A 23,018-nucleotide genomic window follows, 5' to 3' on the forward strand; every position below is an offset into this window, starting at 1 on the left:
GAAAATCACTCTGTACAACTGTTTTTTTTTTCTACATTTAAATTCATACTCCATATCACACTGAATGTATGAAGGTGTCATTGTTTTATTTTTTTGTTCCTGTTACTTTCAGGTCATGGTGTCTGGTTTTCGTTTATGACGACGACTCTGAAGGACGGTGACATTTCGTGAACTCTACTTCAACTGAATGAAATGTACCGTGCACACACATATCGAGGATGGCGGCGCTGGAGCCGAGAGACGATGTTAAAGGGTGAGACGATTTAGTTCCGTCTTCAAAGCTGAAGGTCGATATTGAAGTTCATCCATCTGGCCTGAAAATTCAGCACATCCGCTCGCCCTGTCTGCGGAGTGTACGACCCTGAGCATGGGAGGAGAAGGTCCGACATATTAGACAAAAGAACTAATGTATGGACGTCTTTCAAATGAAGCAGCTGTATAGAGATGAACCAGAGTAAACAAGAGGCTGAAGCTACGACAACATGGAACGCTTGTTGCTATGGTAGTGAAGGTGTGATGGGAATTGAGGTTCTTAAAACAGTCTCGGGTGAGGGTTAACAAGATACCAGTGCAATAAGAGAGGCCAGCATTAATCAGCCAGATGGTTGTTAAAGCAGCCCTGGGTATTTTGGGTACCTTAATATTTTTGTACTAAAATATTTTCATAAAACTTAAAACTGGTTGAATGACTCGTATACCGTGAAGTTGTAGCATACAGTTCCTGACTCAAAATCCAGTGTAGTTACTGTCGGTTTGTTTTTTTAATTGTATTGTGATTGATATATTTAGGCTGCAATAAGAGGCATTGAAGAAAAGTCTAACTCTCATTTTTCAGTTTTTTTTTAAGACATTTATTTCATTTTCAAGTTTATTTGTATTTAGGCAATTTGTTAGACTAGAAGAGAGGTATTACATTGTATTAAAAATCGGAATATTTATACAGAACCATCCATGGCACCAAATTCCAATAATCACACTTTGCTTTGTTTATACAACGACTCCATAAGAGGTGGAGACTTCTGGGATTGATGAAACGCAGTGACAAACCTCCATGCTGATACAACTCTTTTTTTTTTTCTTCTTTTAACAAAATACAATGTAATAATATCTCTCTTCAAGTTGTTCAATCGTATAAATTTGTATTTCGGGGCTACGATAACATTTTTTTTTAAATATGTCATGTCTGGTGTTTTGTGTATTATACATGGCAAATAAATCGTCTTTTATTTCATTTTTTATTTTGTAGGCTCAATTCTTGAAACAGCTTTCAGGACTTCATAGCAAATACAGTTTACAGGGATCTAAACATATATTTTTTGTTCTTTTCTATGTAAAATGACATGATTCTCTCCTTATAGACTAATGTTATTATAGTTTTTATCGTTTCTTCTTAAAACATGACTCATTTGAGTTCTTTACTTTCCTAAATTTGCTCCCTTAATTGCCTCTGTATCAAAAAATCTAAATATTTAATTTTATATATATTATATAATATTAAATTGACCCTCAAAGTGTTGGTCAATACTAGCTCCCCAATATGTTGCATAATTTACCTATTTTTACTACTTGGTGTATTGGGAAGTAATATGTGAAGTCATGCTTCCACAGTTTTCCAAATGTTGTCTGAATTATGTACAATCTGAATATAATAGTCAAACAATGTCAACTGCCAGCGGATCGTTCAAATATTGACAATTCATCAACAAATAGAGCTTTTTATGGATAAATAATGCTGATAACGTGCAAACAGTGGTTAGAAGGCAGAGGATTGCAGTAAAATGATCTTAAAACACTCAATGCTAGCACACACTCACAGGATTAAGCTGGAAGTGAACACGCACTTCCAGGGGAGCCAAAAATGAAAAGCGGAGCCAAGGCCTTGACCAGGAAGAATGCTTGGGCAGGACGAGGACCAGCAAGACAACAGCGAGCCAAGGCTAACAATCTGCATTCCAAGTGATCCTCAGAACAAACATGATTCATAGCAAACCATCCATGGCACCAAATCCCGACAGGCCATAGAAACGGTAAATCTGGAGTTTTACTTATCAAAGCTGTAAATTCAAGAGATAATGAATCCATCTGCCAAATGTGTGGAAAAGGGGATCAAATAACACACAATTAAATCAATATAATAGCTTTTATTATCAAAGATTAATATGTTCTAATTTAAGAAATCTTTTTTTTTTTCATTTCAATTATGACTTGATTCAAACACCATCTATCACATTTTCTAAATTATGGTTTTATTTTTTTTATTTGTGTTTTGCTGGTTTCCTGTTGTGTTTTTCCCCTTGACAGACGCAGGCAGGTGTGCACTGCTGGATATGTTTTATTTGCAGGTTCTTCTCATGGACGAGGAGCATCTCTAACTAGAAGAATCCGTCAGAGTTTTGTGTCTCCAGTCCGAGGTTCGACTTCACTTCGTTCTCTCCCGTGTGATTTGATGATGATTTGATCGATGGATTGTCCTTGTCAGCGTTTTTAGTTACTCAAATGAGTCCAATTTTGTATTTTTTTTTTTTCAAGTTGCCAGTGATCTCTAGACGTGCCCCCTGCCTCACTGCTTAATTTTTATTCTTGCCTGTTCCGTGACGTTTTGGATTTATTGACTGGGTACGTTTTGGATTTACTTGTTAGATTTATTTGGACAATTGTCATTAAAGACTGCTTGACTTTTCCTAATCTGTCTGTTTCTGCTTGGACAATGTTGCTAACAGACAGACATGGATACGATCAGATAACCTACGTGGCGGGTTGAAAATGTTTAAGGTCAAGTGTTGTTGGTAGATATCATTCTTCATTTTGAACCACACTTCTCCTTTAGCACTGTGGGGTATCAGTGGTGTTGCGTTCATCAGCGGTGTGATAGCCCACAGAGTCACCATAGCTTCCAACCAAGTGGCTAATGAGGTCAAACGATATCACACCGTCAGGTTCGCTAAGCAGCCTCGACAGAACAGATTGCAGAGCGTAAACTCCTTCCAGGACGCCCGCCATGCAAATCACGGCTCCCTTTTTATGTGGACGAAGGGGCAGCGGAACCAGTAAAAACAAAGACTGGCTTAGAATACATCCTTTTCAGCATATAAGTTCCACACAGCGGGAATACGAGATCAGCAGAGTTTTCAGTTCATAGACGGTGCAGTCGTGCCTCCTGGGCCGAGAGTAATTGCTGGATGGAGGAAGACAATGTGATTGACACAGTGCTGGAGTAAATGCGAAGTGTTGAATATGGTGCGGAGTCAAAGTTACCTTTTCAACACCTGAAGAAGAGAATCATCAATAACAAACTCCTTTTTCTCATCCCTCGAGTGGTTCAGCGTCAGACGGTCCATCTTTCATTTTACAGTGAGTCTACAGTGAGAAGGTAGAGCGAGTGAAAAAAAAGACATACTCTGGGTATCAGAGCATTTCTTTTCATTGTGAAAGTACACGGAGAGCTTTATATGATTATGAGGAGACGGATCAGTCACAGTTGAAGAGCTGTTGTTTGAACGGTCTGAATATTACCTGAAATTGTGGTATATTATCTACAGATAATGGGGGTAAATGAGCAAATTATTTTAATCCTTTTCCTCTGAAAGCCTTTTATTTATTCAGGATTATACAATTACATTAAAGAGTACAACAGGAGCTTTTAATTAGACTTTATATTTTTTTCCTGGATTTTCTCATTGCACTTCAAGGTCTTAGAAAGGGGATTCAAACTTGCTGCTCATTTGAGATGATATTCTTCCTCCCTCCAGTTTCATGTGCACTGAGCAAAGGGTTTAGAGTTTAAAGCTTAGCGACTCATCTTTGTACAAATGGTTAAGGAATAAACATCATCACATCAAATGCTATCATTTATATAGTTTTGATTTTCTAGTCAAACAATACATCAAATTATACAAGAGTGGCCTAAATTCCCACTGAAACAAAAATACATTAAAAAAAAGGAATGAAATGTAAAGAAATCTGATTAAAGACATATGATATGCAGCCCAGACCAGTCAAGATTCTTAGCCGGTTAGTCACACAGAAATGGAGAAAAACTATTTAATCCCAGAACAGATCATGTCTCTTCACTTGTACTTGAAAAATACCGACATTATTTGTAGACATAATTAACGAAACAAAGGTCTTCACTGTGATTCACTTCATCTGCCAAGCTTTGACAATTCCCCAGCAGAAACAAAGATGTAGCAAGATACATTTTTTATGATATTTTTTTTACAGGACATGCACTCATGAGATTTCTTCCGGAGGAAAAAAAGGAACAATGCTCTGGACATTTGTGCAGCTGTGGCAATAACCTGTAAAGCAGTACATCTTAAGAATCCTGGAGAGAAATAGAATACTTTTGCATCCGGCTGTGGGTGTGTGGACCATATTGTTCTCACTCTGTAGGAAAAAGGGAGTCGCTCTCTATAATGTTGAAGTATTATGTTACTCCCAACACAACAGCTACCTCGACTACAGCATGGCTGCTGCTCATTTGAAAAGTGTACACATCTGAAAACTACCATAGTAAAGCAAAACTAATATCATACAAAATAAAAAATTCAATATAGTAGATTTACATCCTGGCTTTTCTATTTTACGAGCTTCAGTATGGATTCTCTTTGCCATGAAATTTACAGTGAAATACAATTACTCCCAATACCTGAGCTCTCTAACAGGATGTGGTTCATTTTCCACGCCCTTGAAATTTGGCAGATTTAAGTAACAATTAGATGTTTAAAATACTTTCACTAACAATATATGGTATAAAAAACAAGAGGAAGTAGAGGTAAGTAGTGGATGTTGTAGAGGAGGATAAAGTAGATCTAACGTGTAAAATTTAAGATGAAATGAAACCTTGTTTACCACGTTTTGTAACCGTGCGTCATCAATCCCGGAAGTCTCCACCTCCACGGGACTTGTTGTATAAAAAAGCGGGTGTGATTACAGCTGGCTGGAGGAGAAGTGAAGCCAGTATTATGTCATACTGGACTCCGCTCTCATAACCTCTTGTTGGCCGAGATTTCAAACGAAGGAGAACTTTATAAAGTAATAACTTGAAAACATTGTCACGATGAGAAACTTACTAAATCTTGGAGAGGAAGTTTCCATTAAACATTTGAAGCTTTTACCTCTAATAGTATGCTTTTCACAAACAATATATGCGAGAATTGAAATTTTAAAGCAGCTCTGGGTAGTTTTGGGTACCTTAATATTTTTGTACTAAAAAAACTTTTGATGACACATCAACTAAAAACTAGTTGAATGACTCATAACCCGTGAATGGGGTTTTGTGTGATTTTTATTTTCACTGTAAAAGTTCTTACGGTACAAAAACAAAGTTAAAGTTATGTTATTTACAAAGCCGTCATAACGCACATCATATTTCATTATCCACAATTTGATTCATTACCTCATCAATATCCATCCTTCATTCAGACAATGGAAGTCTGGGAACAGAAATTTCATCCAAATGCAGCAAACTGGGATGTTTAGCAAGTGCTCAAAAATATATAGGTACACAAAACTACCCAGAGCTGCTTTAATGAAAACATCCCATTAAAGTGAGTTACACCTCAGAAGGTTATTCCACCAAACCAACTGGAAAATTGTAATTAAATGAAGGACATGCAATTATGTGGTATTTATCAAGTCAATCATGGCTGTTTTTTTAGCCCATGTTGGTTTTGATTATATATGTGTCGTAAAGAAACTTTGAACATGTATTATTTTTTGAGTAGATAAAGACATACTGTCAGTGTATTCATCTTTCTCTCATGTTCAAAATATTCTCTTAGACCCATCCCCAAGAGAAAAAACATCCGTGTTTTTTTCTTTAGGCTGATTTTCTAAATGTACTTAAGCATCTTTGAACATTTTGTTCATCTGCTGTTTTTCAGTTGGATTTACTTCCACGGATGCATCTGTTTAAAATGTATTTTATTGGCAGGACAAGAAGGGACTTACAGGATTCTTTTTACCAACAAGGGAAGAAGTTACAAAAAATGCTGAAACTGGCTTCATGCTGAGCCAAAGACTGTTGACACTCTGCTTGTGGGGGAAACAAGACACAAATGAAGGGAACTGACTCTTTGTTTTGAAACTGACAAAATGTTTGGAAATTTCACTTCATTAATTTGTGACTCAAAATCCATTACTGTTTACTCTTGTCTACGACATTATTTCTCAGCACTAGTTGTGCATTATAGAAGACTCTGATTTTTCAGGTGACTAAAGATATTATTTCTTATCATATTATTATATTTCAAAATTTCGCATCATGGTTTGCATGTAAGTCACCCTCTTCTATCTTTACCTATCTTGATACTCCTTCCTAGTCAACCCCTTTATATCCTAATCCATGAAGCTCTTTGTTTGTGTCTTTCTTCTTCGACCTTGTATCGTCTTCATATTGTCTACACACAGATTGTGTTTTGGACACTTGACCGGAAAGGATACTCATGAAACCAATGTCAGATGTTTGAATAATGCAGATGCATGGCTTCCACAGAGACAGGTCAAACAAAGGGATAACACAATTAGACTCAACACCTGAGGGTTTTCATCATTAGGTCCATGATAATGAGCCACAAGACACTTTCAATGACAAATAAATTCTGTTTTTGTAGGACAAGAATGTGTCCAAAGGGGCCAGATCATTATCCAAAGTGTTTTTCTGCTCGGGTTGTCCACGACACGAAGACGGACTGCTCCGGGTGCCACAGGACGTCGCGCACCAAAGGCCAATGCACATTAGTTCTTGGGGGTTGGAAACCTCATTTTAGGAGGTGAAATGTTCAAATCTGGTTTTAAAAATAATTTCCCCCTGGGTTGATACGTCTCCTTAATATATTTTGGCTGTGTTAAGTGAATCCGAAATATGTAATATCCCCCAAAATTAAATGCCGTTATTAGTGAAGGCGTAAGGATGACACAGGCCAGTTCTTATCTCCGCCCGAATGATAGACTTCCTTAATTGAAAACGGCAGAGAGCGAGGCTGCTGTTGCACGATACCAGACGGTAGCGTTACACTCTGTTCACATCTTCAGTCAACTCTGTGGAGTTGGTGGATTCAAAGATCTGGACTCTGGCACTGAATGAAATAATTCTCTGTGAGGCTTTAACCGATTCGGTGCTATTCATTCAGACAGAGGCAGAGAGCTAAACTGGAGGCTGCTGTTAAATTCACCAGGGCTACTGTTGCATAAAGCCAGGCAGATAAGCCTCATTTAAATAATTCCCATATAGCCTTGCTGCTTTATCTCCCAGTTCACCAATGATTAAGGCGGTGTGCTGTGTTTGTAAAGTAGTGCACAGTTTATATGATAATGTAGTAAATAAACAACAGGCTCAGGGCAATACAATACACATGGACTTTCTATCAAATATTTGTCACCTAAACTATTAGCGACAGCACTTGTTGCTTTAACTTAAAGACACTGCATCACGTGTGTGAAGGTGGGAATTTATTCAAGTACGTTTAGATCTGTGATGAGTCTTGTACATTGTGAGATGAAGTGTCATCCTGATTAGCAAATTTTACTTAATAATGTAATGCAATTACGTAATGCAATTACATTATTAAGTATTCTTATTCTTATTCCGAACAATCTTACAATCCATTGCAAGTATGCATGGCCAAAATTGTTTTCTAACCCTTGTGTTATCTCAGGGTCAAGGTGACCCGAAGGCCCCCAAAACAAATGAGGTTGTTCACCTTGACCCAGAGATAAGACAAGGGATACCATAAACACATTTGTTTTCAGGGTTTTCGTTCACCTTGATCCAGAGTTATTTGTCACCGGGCTGCAAAGAAAGAACAAATAATTGATATAATTTCTTGATTATCATTGTCTTAGAAGTGGTTTTTTTTATGTAGTTTTCTGAAGTAACATTCGCCTGTGACTCTTGACACGTCAAGACGCTCGTCTCAGTCAAGTTTAAATAAAAAAATAACCCTGTAAAGTAGTGGAAAAAAATGTTCGGGCAGCAGGGAACTCCAATGTTTTTTGCACCACATTGCAACCATCAGAAAAGTGCAATTTAAGTGCATAGAAAAAAGTCTAATTTGTCTAATTTGTATTATACTCTTTTTGCTCATTTACAGACTTGTTTTAAGTTAACTTGACCAAAACATGATGGTGACAGTCTCATGTTACATCAGAGAAAATGCAGCTTTCAAAAAAATGAAAAAGAAACCATAAATGGTACCAGACCCTGGCCCACTGGTTGGGAACCACAGATTAAGAGAAGTTTCTCCAATTGATCCGGAAAAGGTCAGTTCAGGTACAAGAGAACATAGTTCTACCAATCAGGCGTCTGATTGACAATCAACTGATCAGACATCCAATTGTTTAAAGTGCCACCCACTCAGTCCTTTTTCGGGTAAACCCCTGATTTAGAGGAACTCAGGAATTTGAGGATAAATATGTAAACTGACACTGAACTGATTGGAGGCGAGCTCTTTGCGGTTTTCTTCCTCCTCCAGGGTAAATATCTATCATTCTTGTTGGCAACACATCATAAAAGAAATGTGTGAGGGACTCCATCACATGCCAATAAATAGTAGCTTATTAAATCCACAATTGAGATTTCTTTAGGTCTTTATGAGGTCCACAATTGTTTCCCTTTTCTTTACAACCGAAAATATAAACCTGATTCTGTAAACCATGACTCAAAAAAGTACATCAATAATGAATTAAATCAAAGTGTGTTTATTAAATTGGTTGTATATATTCACAGACCGTTGAAAAGGTATTTTATAACGACAATCCTCCACAGGCTGTGTGTCATTTAAGGACATTTTTCAATTTGATTTGAAAATATTAAAAAGCAAAACGTATTAATTGTTGGTCATAGAGTTCTAGTACATTTGCCAAACTGTTCTCCAAAGTCAAAGTCACTTCCTGCTATCAAATTAAATCGTTCAGAGGTGAACAGCAGGCCAAACTGTGGAACAGGATGTGATACAGTGGAGGGCGTTTTGAAAGTAAAGTTAGAAATCAATCGTAGAATTTTAGGAATAAGACATTTACCTCCATCTGTAGCATACATGCAGTAGGTTTTATTGGTTTGTAAGACATTCTGGGGGGAATCATCATTCTGAATCATTCCAGGACATTCAGGCTAGAGATGCAGCTTCACCACGAAGGCTGTCGGTTGAAGTGGTTATGGAAATTATCCAAGGATGATTTAAGGCTGTCTCTCTTTGAATGTTCTCCAGGCATGTCAAACTAGAAAGGCACCATGAGGGGTACCAAGGAACAAGTGGACTTATTCAATATCTACCCCTCACTCCCTTTCTTAAAATCAACCTTATTCTCAATCTCAGGGTTTTTCAATTTTCAACTTTTCTTCACTAAACGCAATTACCCTCTGACACACTCTGATTAGTCACCAAAAAATAGAATTTCTTCTTGAAAAACATGCAAAGTTTTTTTTACAGGAACATGTGATATGGTTTGTTTTCCGTTAAGAGATAATAGAAATACATTTCATTTTTGTTACATTTGCTTACTCACTTTTTTCATTCTAGTTTTTTGTACGGTTTATGAAGTTTTTTTTCTTTAGAATATATAAAAATGAAAATAATTTAACAATTTAACAATCAAATGAACACTAATGCTTTATTTTTTGTATGCCCATCATATTCCTTCCTACTTTTGGCTTATAACAGTCCCAGTTTATAATGTGGCCCCCGGGGAAATTTCCCACTCTGGGCTTTATAGGTTGAACCAGTTTAATATGTGAGTAAATTCTTGGAAACTGACTTTGCAAGTCATGATACAGCCAAACAATCTGCATTCTCCTCGTTTTGCCTGACATAAGATTCCACTAAGTCATCGAAGAAAATGGCTTTTAGAATAAATGAGACCTGCCATGGTTGTTTGTTTTTTTTACTGTAAATTGAATGACATCATCTCAGTCAAGGGTGTCACAATGTCGGCTTTTCTTGGCCATTGGTTTACACTTAGCAGTGGCCATAAGATATACAATGAATGCAGAACTATGCAGTGGTGGTTTCTCTTTGGCCGTTTTATATGTTGGAAACTGTGTTTTTTATTTCGATCACATGAGCAGCCAAGTCGTAAAGTATTATCTAGTATGATCTAGACTTTATAGTCAGTAAAAAAGCCAGTTTTAATTTGATTCTGGTTGTGTATTCAATTCCCCCTTTTTTTATCAACTGCTTATTTCTGTTTTTTTCCTCTGCAAGATGCGGGGTTTACTCAGTTCTGCGGCACAATCCTATAGCAAAAGACAAAGAGTGAAGTCTCATCCTGGCGAAGTTCCGTGCGTCGGTTATTGTGGCGCATTGGGCAGCCGGTGTTGAACGGAGGAAGGAGGAGGGCGATGATGCGTTCACTGGCTTCGGCTGCAGAAAGAGAGCAGCGCACTTGACCGCAGCTGGAGCAGGAGGACAGTCATCGGGTCATCCACCAGAGTCCTTTTTTCATCTCGAGAAAAAAACAAACAAAAAAAAAGACTTTTGATCGACAAAACGCTCAAATCGTTCAGTCGGGCGCAGTGGATTTTACGCACCGTTCAAGGAGCGAGAAAAGACCGCAGAGATGAGCGCTGCGCGGCTCCCGGTGTTCCTGCGGGAGCCACTCTCCTGATAGAGGGACCAGAGAGGACAGACGGAGGATGCAGATGATGTTTCTGAAGAGAAGATCACAAAGGTGGAGCGATTAGAGAAGCGCTGATGACGGGACTATTAATCCCTTCAGTGCACCAGAAGCACCAAAAGGTTTTAGGAACGTTCGGATGGAAATCGGGCGAGTGTTTGGAACTGTTTTTGGTCCTCTACGAAACTGGTGATTAGTTCGGCGAACAAACACCCAGGAGTACTTGTTTTATTTTAAGGAGAATTTTGTAGCAGTTTTTTTTTTTTTTTTTTCTATGATGAGGTGTTTTACGGTCTGATTTATTCGTTCAGAAAAACTCTCCTTCCCTCTCCAAGTATTCCCAAATCTAAATGGAATTAGTTGAGTCTGAAGCGGTTTGTGAAAGGAATAGACATGGTACATGGACACTGTTTCCTTCACGGTAAGACGGCACTTCTTTTACATCTCAGGCAATTTGAAGATTTCTGTCTATGGCAAAGTCGCACATCTGCAGTTTCAAAGCCCAACATTTAACTCACTATCCTTTATCGTAATAACATTTTTGAAAAAGCCTCAAGTTTCAGATACATAAACACTTTATAAGAGAAATAACATGTTAATTATAAATCCCCAGATTCAATTTAGTTTATTTCAAAGTGGTGCCTCTATAAATAAGTGTCTTTACTATTAGTAAATTCAATAATAAAGATTCTGTGAAGGTCAAATATTTCCTGACACAGAGTACCATCCATCCATTACATGACAATAAAATACTTAGTATCTACCAAATGTGGGATTTAAGTTAAACACACGCAGATGATTGCAGATTTAACATGACTCAGATACTGCTGCTTGTTCCGGGGGCTTTTTTGGTGGCACTTTTAAATTCTATTAGCATTCTGCTGATGTGCAGCAGATGAAATCCATAGCCATAAATGAGCTCTTTGCTGACTCAACATGTTTGAAGCACAACAAGAAATCATTAACCATGAGAATGGAGAATGTGGGACTCAAATTTTGAAATGTTTTTCCTCTTCTTTTTTGTGTACAGTTGTTGCAAGTCTCCTCGTACTTGGCTGGTGTGGTGCAACAAAGAAGGACACAACAGGTACTCGGGGTTGTCGAGAATCCACGCTCACAATCTCATGTCTGTCCCTCTCATCTAGATTTATTCTTTGCTCCTTTCTGCTCTCAGTGAAAAACAATTCTGGAGTCAAGCCCGCAGACCAATGTGGGACGTGGGTGAAGGAACCAGAAGGAGGGCTCTTCACTTCTCCCAACTACGGCAACAAATACCCCCCAGACACAGAGTGTGTTTACATACTTGAAGGTAAATCAGTGTCCAGATATCTGAGATGAAGTTTATTGACCAAACATTTCAAATACTTGAAGGTTCAGCAAGAACTGAGACTGGTAGTACTATGGAGAGAGTGATGATGAGTCACAAATAATGTCACAAACATATTGGCAATAATATGAAAATGAAACATGAAATGTGCTTTCATAAGATTGTTTTTTTCAGACTTCGGTCAGGTGATGTGGACACCATCTAGTCTAGCATGTCAACAATGTAAAGCGCACCATTGTGTGCACATCTCTGTCAATATTCAAATGGCGTCATTGTATGGATAAATTGAAAATATAAACATGCCAATGATTGTCTCTTTCTCTCTAAAAGGGTAATCTTCCTCAACAGAGTCATGACTATATTCTGTATTAGCTCACAATGGATCGACCATCTTTATTTAGCTATACAATGACAAATAGACAAAAGCTGGGTTTCCATTGAATGTGAAAAAAAATCAGAACACTGCAGTAAAACATACTTAATTACTGTTACTCTGAGAAAACATGAAATTAAATTAAAAAAAATACTTGACAAACCTCAAGGTTTTTAGCATTCATCTACCTGCAACATAGGCTTGTGGAATGACATTTCACAAGAAGTACAAGAAAAACCCTGAAGTTTATTATATATATAAGTATACATTGAAGAATCGATTTTATTTTTTGAAATACTGTTATCTAAATACAGCATATGTATTATATGCATATATAATATAGGTTAGGAAATTATTTTGGTCCAAAACACATATCCTGATTCCCTGATAATATCCAACCTTCATCTGTCGATATGCAGTCCGACCCACCAAGTCATTGTATCTGGTCACTTCAAAAACCTCCCAGTTGATATTGATATCTTGCCCATCAAGATCATCTTTGCCATTTGATAAACCACTTTCTTGCAATCTGATCCTGGTCAACAATTAATCTGAATTTCCCAAATAATAAATCAGATGAAAGTCAAATATGTCTTTTTAAATGTAGTGATCAAAAGAGAAACTAATTAGATAATACAAATATACATTTTAAATTTTAACTGGACGTTAAAATGCATGGTTTAAATCTGTCCAAACTAAGAGCTCAACTCATCTTTCACACTAAACTTTCTCATTTCCGCAGAGACTAAACTGCAGGAAGCTCCATGACTCTCTTTTCATAGTTTGATTCCCGCAACTGTTATTTTGTCACAAGCTGTGAGCTAATGGCAGTCCTTAAAGTTCATTACATTTGTTCAATGTCCAAATTGGAATCACAGTTTCATCCAAATGACTGCGGATCAATAAGTTCCGCTTTAACGATTTAATTGCATTTGGTGGTTATTATTTCTCTGTTGTCTCCCAGCTCCCCCCAGGCAGTGCATCGATCTACACTTTGAGGAGAACTATTCGATCGAGTCTTCTTGGGAATGTAAATTTGACAACATAGAGGTTAGGGATGGACCCTTCGCTTTCTCCCCCCTGCTGGGACGCTACTGCGGGCAGCAGAGCCCCCCGGATATCAGGAGCAGCGGTCGATATCTCTGGATAAAATTTGTTTCCGACGGTGAACTGGAAGCGGTGGGGTTTTCAGCAAGTTACAACTTCACAGCAGGTAAGTTGTATACGGTTGCTCTCTGATATGTTCGGCAATTAGTTCGTCAAATGTTGGAAGACGAGCTGGAAATTAGGTTGGTCAGGAATCCCTTTAGATAGAGGATAGTTTAATGGTTGAGTGTATAAAGAGTCTCATATTGGAGTTTGACCTTGGATTTTCAAGGTTTTTTCCTCCTATGTGGAGCCTCTTGGAAACCGTACATATGTCAAACACACAACTACTCTCAGAAATAATTATGAAACTACTTCATCTGTTTAAAGGAGACAAAAAAACAAGAAAAAACATAGTTGACTATAACTTGTTTCAGTGTCTATTTTGTTGGTCATGGCATCTGATGGAGAACATATAATACATACATTATTACTTATTGTCCAACAAAACTTTTTCTATAAAAAACATTTAGGCTAATTTTCTTTTATCAACCTAGTCAATGAAATTTGGGTTTTTGTCAAAATGCACTTAATCTAAGTTTGGACCTTTACCCTGTGGAAACCAAGTCTGGCAATGAAATGTATCAACAGCTTACATTTTGGTTTTATTAAACATATTGTGTGAGTAAATTATACTTTACTTATCAACACATATTGTTTGTTCTTATAAAATACAGAATGATCAAATAATATTGTGTATCATTAAAACTTGGAAACATCATTTAAATGATCACATAAAAGTCATCATGTCAGTAATGGTGGTGCAAATGCAACTCGAAAAAACAAGCATTAAATTCACATTGTTTGGTTCGCCGTCGTGTCATTACATTCCTTCATCTCTGCTTGAGCTCACATTGCGGCAGCAACACGAGAACTAATGACGGGGAATCAGGGCAGAACAGTGATTTAATATTTCTTCACCTACACTTGACTGGCTTTAATAACACTGTCAACGTTTGAGGTGTTTGAGGTCTGAGCTGGCTTTTGACAAGACACTGAAAGGGTTTGCAGATGTGTGCGCCGGAGCGGCTTCAGGGTCACTCTTAAATGTGTCGTGGCTCATATGATGAACCCGCAGTTATTGATCCAGCATCACACATAAACATGCTGCTGGCTATAAGACTTCAAGTCAAAGATGAACCGGGAGTTTGAGTGGATTACTGGACGATCGACAATCTGAGAGATTATTGTGTTTCTAAAAGTCCTTTTTTATATCCAAGAATAAGAAAAAAACGGATTTTTAAATACCAGATACCTAGTGTTGAAGTACCTAGTTTTGAAGTAAGCTCGGTTTTGGTCTCATATCGGTATCCAATGCATTTCAACTCTGTCTTGGTGGACTCTGGATTTCTGGACGGAGAAATCAAGCTGTAGCTGCTTTCCTGGTGTGATGCACTCGGTGTGACCACGCCACCTCTGCACAGCTGATAAAGGCGCCACATGCCCGGGAAAATCTCCAGGGAAAATGTTGGCAAATTCAACAATTATAAGGTTTGGTTTCAAAAACCAATACCAATTTTTTTTTCCTGTAAACGGACAAGCAGAAGAAAAATATTCTGTAGATTGTATTTCTGCGACACCCCGAAACCACTGGGACAGAAAGTATTAAATGTTTTTCCGACACAAAATGTTGCTGTTGCATTTATGTAAAACACATTTATGTTCACATTTATCAAGGGTCTTAAACAATACATACAAAGGTCTTGGTCTCGTCTCGATAATGTCTAAGTCTCAGGTTGGTAAACGTGACAACAACACTACACATACCTGACAATAGTCGGTTTACTGGCAAGGTTCTAATAAAGACAACTTTGGAGACTTTTTTTTCTTGACGTAATCCGTTATTTATTTTCACAAAGTAATTACAAGAAGCTGCAACACAAAGAAAATAAACTCTATTTTAGCTTATTTCTGCCAAACAAAACAAGATAGATGTATAAGTCAGCATCAAGGAAAAATATATTCTTGCTTAGAAGCAAAACTACAGGTTAAATTTCAAGAGTACTAAAGGCAACACTCAGTTAAAACAATTACTGCTAAACACTACTTAGAAACCCTTTTTTCCACATGTAAATACATATTCCTGCATCGCTCTCTAAAAACAGAAAGAAGAAAGTGTTATTTCTATTTTTCTACTGTTATCTGCAGTAGCACAGGCCGGCGGGGTTTAGTTGGGTCACCAGCTGTGCAACCTTGCACTGTATTTGGCTGAATACGCCGACATGGACCGATTTGTTCTGTTCCTTACATGAGTTAAACAGTTCTGCTTTGTTCCTTCTAAATGTGTCAGCACTAGTATATTCTTTCTGAAGGATGCGAGTGATCAGTTCCAGATGTGCTATAGCTTGCGGCTGCATTTTTTAACATTAAGTGAAGTTGGGTTCATTTATTTTCTGAACAAAACGATGAATCCCAATTTAGTATTCTCTGCATATTGCTGTTGATGCAGTTTCCCTGCTCAATTTCAGTTGAAAGTACTTTGTACTGTTAGTGATTCGAAGAAGTCATCACATTCTTCGGAGAAATCAATTGGGGTGAGGTGGGGTGGAAGAGTAAGCAGGGAATTGTACTACAGAAATGAAGTTGAGAGCTCTTGTTTTTGTATTTCTTTCTTTTAAGGAGAGAATTAAGAGAAAAAATTCAATATTAGCTTAGTTAGCCTACATAGTATACTGTACATTAAAATTCAAAGATACCTCCCAATCTTTTAGGGGATTAATATGTTATACCTTGATCAGAAATTGTTTAATCAATGAAATGAATCGACATTATGTCAGAATAAATGTCTGTTTTTTAATTTAAATCAAAGTACCAGCCTATTTACTCTTGTGAAATCTCATCCCAAAATACTCATCTGCAAAAGGTTGGGCACTTAACCTTTATTCCTTGTTGTTTACTGTATAATAGTAGTATTTTACAAAAGTATGACGCAAATAAAAGTGTAAGACCTTTAGTCCGAATGTGCCTCTTCCGTGTTAACTGGTCATGTGAGTACGGAATTGCACAATTGTCGTTTATCATAGTACCGTCTAATATATATATATATATATATATATATATATATATAAATAAATATATATTACAAGAAGAAAAGTGCACAAACTATCAGATAGCAGCATCTATAGCCAATTATCGCAGTTATTTCCAGACAAAGAACAATGCATATCCATTGTACGCTTAGTCAGCATCTTCAATGGCTGGTGGTATTCATAAATCTATTTAGTGTGTTGATTAAAAATGAAATGTTGGCATAAAGCTGAACACTAAACGATGAGCATTAAAAACCACGATGATAGCAGGGATGGCATTATGAGACTATTTGCATAACTTCTTTTTTTTCAATCATAAACACGACCCTTAATTCAATTACATTCGATCATTCTCTTCTAAGCAAGCCAAGGTTGCAGAAAGCTGGATCCGACCCCAACTGCCCAACAGGACAAATAAGCTGCAACATGAGCTTCTGCGGGAGGAAATTGAAGAGGAGTCTATGTCATCGATCACCTGTGTTCATCAAAGCTAATACACACCTCAGCATCTGCCAATGTACAACAGAACATATAGCTAAGGCTGCGTGGTGTCGCGCAATATCTAGATTAAAATCTGACGCGACGGTTAAAACATGTCGCTTTATTTCGAGGTCAACACTTTGAAATAATACAGTCGAGTCTTGTCTATGTGTCACGACACATTTGCTGCAGATATCGCCATTGAATAGAGCAGAAGTGGGTGGATGTATAGTCGCTTTGTTTGCACACCTGGGTTGAGGGATTTCTGCAACATTGTGCTATTCAGGTCAACCTCACACGCTACCACCGTGAAGCCTCTGGATTTGTAGATTAATTGGTATTTTGGCACCTTGAACCAACATTGGAACCCATACAGTAAACAGCAGCAGTGCTCCCTGCTCTTGCTCTCTGACGACTGCTGTTTGTAAAGTCGAGACCCACTGGTGAATATGCAGAAGATGAATGATCTTGTATGTTTTCTCTATGTCGTCTGTTATCACGGTATGTCAGGAGATTCATGTTCCTACCAAGACTGTGGATGAAAAGAAATACATTTGTGGTGTTCCAAGACAAGTTTGATGAAAGTACATTTAAACTAAACTACAAACCCACTTTTAAAATCTCTAACACATTTCCCACTGATAGACTGATTCAAATGTATCTCACAAAAGCTTCTCAAGAACTCGGATCGAAGTCAAAATCTTCTTTAATCGTCCAGCTAAAGTACGACACTCGAGCTCATTTGAAGGAGGGATAAACAATGAAATAAAAAGGCCTGAAACGGCTTAATTCAATTTGTGAGGTGATAACATTTTGGGAGGAAGAAATATGGACATTAAGTTAATCTGCTACCTAGGTTGACATCTTCCCGTAGTGTGTTTTGCTGACACCGGTTCCTGTTTAGTCTTTCCATTTAAATTCCCAGTTTTATGTACAAGTACAAGTATTTTTTTTTTATGCATAGTTGTTCAAGATAAATTGTTTTTTTGGAATTAAAACTAGAGACATTTTGTACTTATATTTTCTCTTACCTTCTCCAGGATGTGCTTCATTGTTGTAATGGTGTAGTGTTAATGGTAAAGACACAAACAGTTGTATTTTGGTGCGATTTGAAGTTACATCTGGATTTTAAGCTCTATTTCATTCTCTTGCATGGCTTCTAGCAGTGGATGCTTCTCAAACATTGTTCAAAGCTAGCACAACATAACAGAAAAAATGCCTTTATAAAACACATCCATGCTACTCTAAGGAGATAATGTGTTATTATTGCTCATTCAAAAATAGTTCAGGGTTTGCTAAAAGATACTGTAAATTACTCAGAAATACTGCACATTTCAATTGAATGCACTAATCTGCATCTATGTGAAGAGAAAGCTATTGATCATATAAGATTTTTTTTTTTTAATTTAGTCTACCTGGAAAAAAACACATTTTGAATAACTTGAGAAGTCAAAAGCAAAAAGCTTTAACTCTCAGGCTTATTGGAAGAATTTTACAATTGGTGAAGCAAAACTTCAATTCCTGAAACAAATGTACAAATCTTCATCTTGTTTGGATATTCTGTACATTATATACAGTTTGTGAGTGGACAGCAATTAACCTTAAATCTTAAAACAATTTTCATTATTTATCTGAGCAATGATATTCTTAATTCATGAAAGAAATTATGGTTTTGATCTGGTCGAAATATGAAAGTTCAGTGTTTAACCTAAGTGACAGTTTGTTGATGAGATTTCTAAGCTAAAGCTTTCTAAAGAGTAATATATGATCAATTAGGATGTTTCCAGGTATAAACATGTTTTCCTACAAACTGATTGATGCTGCTACAGAGAATAATATTACAATATGTTTAAAAAAAAAAAATCCTGAAACTTCTCAGAGAGATTAACTGTTAAAAGTTTGAGTTGTAGGTATTTAAGAAATCAGCATTTAAAGCCCCATCATTCATTCATATATGTGAATTTTTTGTCTACTATCAGTCATTTATATTGAAATATATCCATTTTTAAAAGTCTACTGAGTAATACTGTATGACACTGAATTACTCCTAATGTAGTTGATGAAATATGACCCTGAACTTTGGATTTTTATTGTCTTTCTCTAAATCTAAATCCAATAAAAAACTGTCGCTGCGTCATTCCAAAGATTCAGTCCCTTAGGCGTTGATAGAAAAATGTAATATAACGATCTGCTACTACTCAGCTAACAAAGAGTTGAGAGATTCACTCAAATGCAATTAACTAGAATAGGCATTATAGTTTACTGCATCATTTTAAAATACATCATATGAGTGTTTACCATAATACTTATTGCCATTAGTTCCTTCTAATTCAAGTCCCATTGTTTTTTCCCCTTTGGGTATTTAGTGCTGCAGACTGTGTCCCCTATTCTAATGGCTCTTTCGCTCTTCTGGGAAATTATGTGTGTGTACATTTCTCACATTGTATCTATGCTTCACATGTGTAATGCAATTAGTCAAAAAAGCAGCTTGTTTCTCAAGAAGGAAAATATCTCCACCACTCAAAATCAAGGCAAAAAACAGAGAACCAGAAAAGCCATAGTCTTTAAGACTGCATGGGAAATAGTTTCTTTGTGGGTTCTTTGTGATGTGCATTTGAAGATGTAGCCCATATTTGAATCAGCTACGGTGGCTGGGAAGTGCAAAACAAATTTACAAACATTGAGACAAGTTTTGTTTCATTGTTTTTGAAATGAGTTTTCCACCTTGTTATCCCTTGTGTTGTCTCTGAGTCAACAGGTAAACGACCTCCACCACTACATATGTATTCATGGAAGCCTTCACCTTGACCCAGAGACAACATAAGGGATACCACAAACACATTTGTTTTTGAGCCTCTGGTTCACTTTGACACTGAGATAATACTAGCATTAAACTAGTATCTTTAACAACTCTATTAGTGCTTCACAGACTTTTTCTCTTTGGCTTCAGGGTTTTCTGTACAACCTCTTCTTGAACTAATTAATGTTTTTTTTTTTTTCATGTTCCCTATTTTAATAATGTTTTTGTTCCATTTGGTCTATTTGTTGTAAACAGGTTTTACACATTAGACAGCTCTTCATGAATGTGTCATGGATGTTGGCTTTAAAATCGCATCTGAATGCTGTTCAGAAGAAAAATGTATTTTCGTGAGCACCGTGCACATGGAACCCCGTGTTCATGAGAAATATATGATTTTTTTATGGGGTCACTTGGACTGAATGTGCAGAGTTTGGGCTAAACACTGAGAAAGCTTCTCTGTCGACACGGCTTCTGTTTTAGTAAAGCGTGATGGATGGAGTGAGTTAGTATTGCAGGCACATCTCCTGCAGCTGTGGAAGAGGTCGGTCACTAGCTCACTCTATGCTCTCATCTCTGGCTCTTTTTTTTTATCCCCGCGAACACTATCTCTTTTCTTCTTTCCCTTCCTGTCGGCCTGGACGCGTGCTTACTTTATCACAAGCTAAAGCAGCATCACTTACGCTATAATGCAGCTGTTTTGCTACAGATAACCAGCACTTCCAACTAGTTTGCATGCTCAGCTGTCACCAATGTATGATATACGATATATAATAATGTAATACTTTTAAAGCAGTCAATTACAACACAAACATCACTTACGATGCTGAGTTTGACTTGAGTTGTTGTAGAACCTGAAGGTTCTCATTCATCCAGGTCACAGTTATCCAAGTGGTTCTAAAGCCAGTCAACAGGGGTGTGTCGAAAATCTCGCACTTCTGCACTTACACTTAATATTTTGAGTGCACAAGAGTGTCCCGATGAGCAGTGTGTGAAAATGTAGTACGCAATGAGCACTCAATTGGCCAGAGAACCCTTAAAGGCCGCCATCTTAGTGACATAGATGACGCTTAACAGAAGCTACGTCACTGACGACGCGTCTCCATAGCAGATACCTGCGCAAATGTCTTGAGAAAACACTCATTTGACCACAAAACAACACAACAAAAATAATAATACAATGAAACACAACTTAATAACTCGTTTTGATTGACAAGTGTTGACTATAGTGTTCCAATGGCAGGTTGCAAAGTGTTAAAAAGTAGTAGAAGAAGAAACTGTCGAGTCATTTCCAGTAAGTGTGTAGCGGCAGTGTTTGATTTGAGACAGTACTACACTGTTGAAATTTGAGAAGTATTACAGTGTACTGTAAAGCAGTGAACTTAGAGAAGTGCTGAGTATAGTTCTAGGCTACTAGATCATTTGGAATTTAAGAATCCTGGATCATAGAAGATAAGAGATAAGATAAGTGAAATGTCTTCACAGTCCAGTTGACGCTTTTGAACCACTTGGAGTTGTTGAAGAGAGTCTTTTATTTTGAAGGAATTGTGACCAATTTTGATCCAGAACCGACTTGAGCTGCTTCAATAAGTCATGGAAATAGAATGAACCTACTGAACATTTTCATAAAGAAACAGATTTGTTGGAGAAGTCAAAATATGAAGAAAGATAAACTGCGTATACCTGCACAATATAAATCCTGTTTATTTATTCTTTATTGAGTCAATTAATATTTATCTTTTCCCTTAAAGTTAAGCTCATTACACTATAAACTATTTTAAAGGTTATTAAAGCTGTAGCTGAACATTTTCTGTTTAAATCTGTGTTTCGCGTAGACATGTATTCAATCAACTGAATTCCATTTTTATTAGTTATTTATTTTAACTTTACTCTTTCTGCCCCCTCTACTGTAAGCAGGCTTAAAAACAAGATGTTAAAGAAGTGATCTTTACTGATCATTTGCAAATCTCCATATATGATCAAATGAAATGCATTTGCAATAATGAGGAGAAACACTTTTGTTTGCCATGATTGTTATTAAAAGAAGACCCGATTTTTTAAAAATGTGTCGCATTGTGAATCGTGTCGTCCTTATTCCTCAAATTATATATATATATATATTGTATTTTTTCTTATAGGATCGATTGATGTGAGTTTAGTCTTCATATTGATTTATTAAAATAATATTCTGATCTATTATCAATTTCAAAAGCCCCTGAAATGAGAGGTATGTAGGACTGTTGGCTCGATCTTGTTTGCTTTTTCAAATCTCAGACAAATGACTTTGTAAATAGTTTTCCAGCTGTTACATCTGTTAGTAGCTGATGTGACATCATTATTTTCTTGTTAACAGTCCCTGGTGTTATTTACTGGCCACTGTACTTCACCTCGACTTGTTCGCCAACTGCACCAACCCCGCTCTGCGGGGGGAAAGCAGTCAGCCCAGCAGCTTATCAGACGATGAGCTGTCACTCAGAAGACGGCGAGTCAGTTTATCATCACACGGAACTTTACTCGCGCTCCATCAGAAAGACTGATATTTATGTCCTTTGGCTGTGTCTGTTGCCCACAGACAATTATCCCGCAGATCAATCAGGGGCTCAGCCTGCCTCCATCCTGAGCATCTGTTTGTGAGCCAAGCCTGCTGTTCAGCTACAGATGCTGCCGGGGTCACGGAACCGCTGTGTTGTAGCTGCGAGTAAGCCTTAATATCACCCCCAAGGTTAGGCACGGAACGCTCGGCTAATAGTTGTAATCAAATGCCGTGAAAAAAACCAACGCGATGATGGGTTTTTATTTTGACACCGGACTCTGACAAAAGACAGCAAGCAGTGTTGGAGGCAGGGAGGACAGTCTGAGCTGCCGCATCCTTTGTAGAGACAGGGGTGATGTTCTATTAAGAATTTAGGAATGGTGGTGATGGGTAGAAGAAGGATGATGAAATAACAAGCTTCCTACATTTGGTAAATCGAGGACATTAATAGGTGTGATTCGGAATAACACTTTTTCTGAAAGAAATATGATAAAATTTGAATCTAATCAATATAAAACACTTTAATAATTCAACTATTGTGTTGCCTTGAAGCAAAAAAAAAAAAAACTTGTGTTGATATAAATAATAACTCCAGGGATGACAAAACTGGATAATATCACCCCTTTTTGTCACCAAAGTCACTTGAACGTCAAACTAAAACATGAGCAACCATTGCTATACAAGCCCAATATAAACATTTCCTGACAAATGTATTTAAA

The 23,018-nt window shown here is 37.2% G+C and overlaps 1 protein-coding gene across 6 annotated transcripts in view; it reads left to right on the plus strand.

Annotated features, from left to right (window-relative positions):
* Positions 1-10,043: 10,043 nt before the first annotated feature.
* Positions 10,044-23,018, plus strand: part of neto1l (neuropilin (NRP) and tolloid (TLL)-like 1, like) — a 60,295-nt gene continuing 47,320 nt past the window's right edge. For 5 of the 6 annotated variants that reach the window (XR_015710896.1, XM_087788995.1, XM_087788996.1 and 2 more), the window contains exons 1-4: positions 10,046-11,035; positions 11,645-11,701; positions 11,789-11,923; positions 13,279-13,527. Coding sequence is in view for 5 of the 6 variants with exons in the window: in XM_087788995.1 (XP_087645121.1) it covers positions 11,008-11,035; positions 11,645-11,701; positions 11,789-11,923; positions 13,279-13,527 (469 nt within the window). In the remaining variant the exon portion in view is untranslated. Of the gene's footprint in view, positions 11,036-11,644; positions 11,702-11,788; positions 11,924-13,278; positions 13,528-23,018 lie in introns of all 6 variants that reach the window. The other variant, XM_087788994.1, reaches the window with a different exon arrangement.

Source organism: Callionymus lyra, chromosome 4 (assembly GCF_982586985.1).
Source record: "Callionymus lyra chromosome 4, fCalLyr1.hap1.1, whole genome shotgun sequence".
NCBI lineage: Eukaryota > Metazoa > Chordata > Actinopteri > Syngnathiformes > Callionymidae > Callionymus > Callionymus lyra.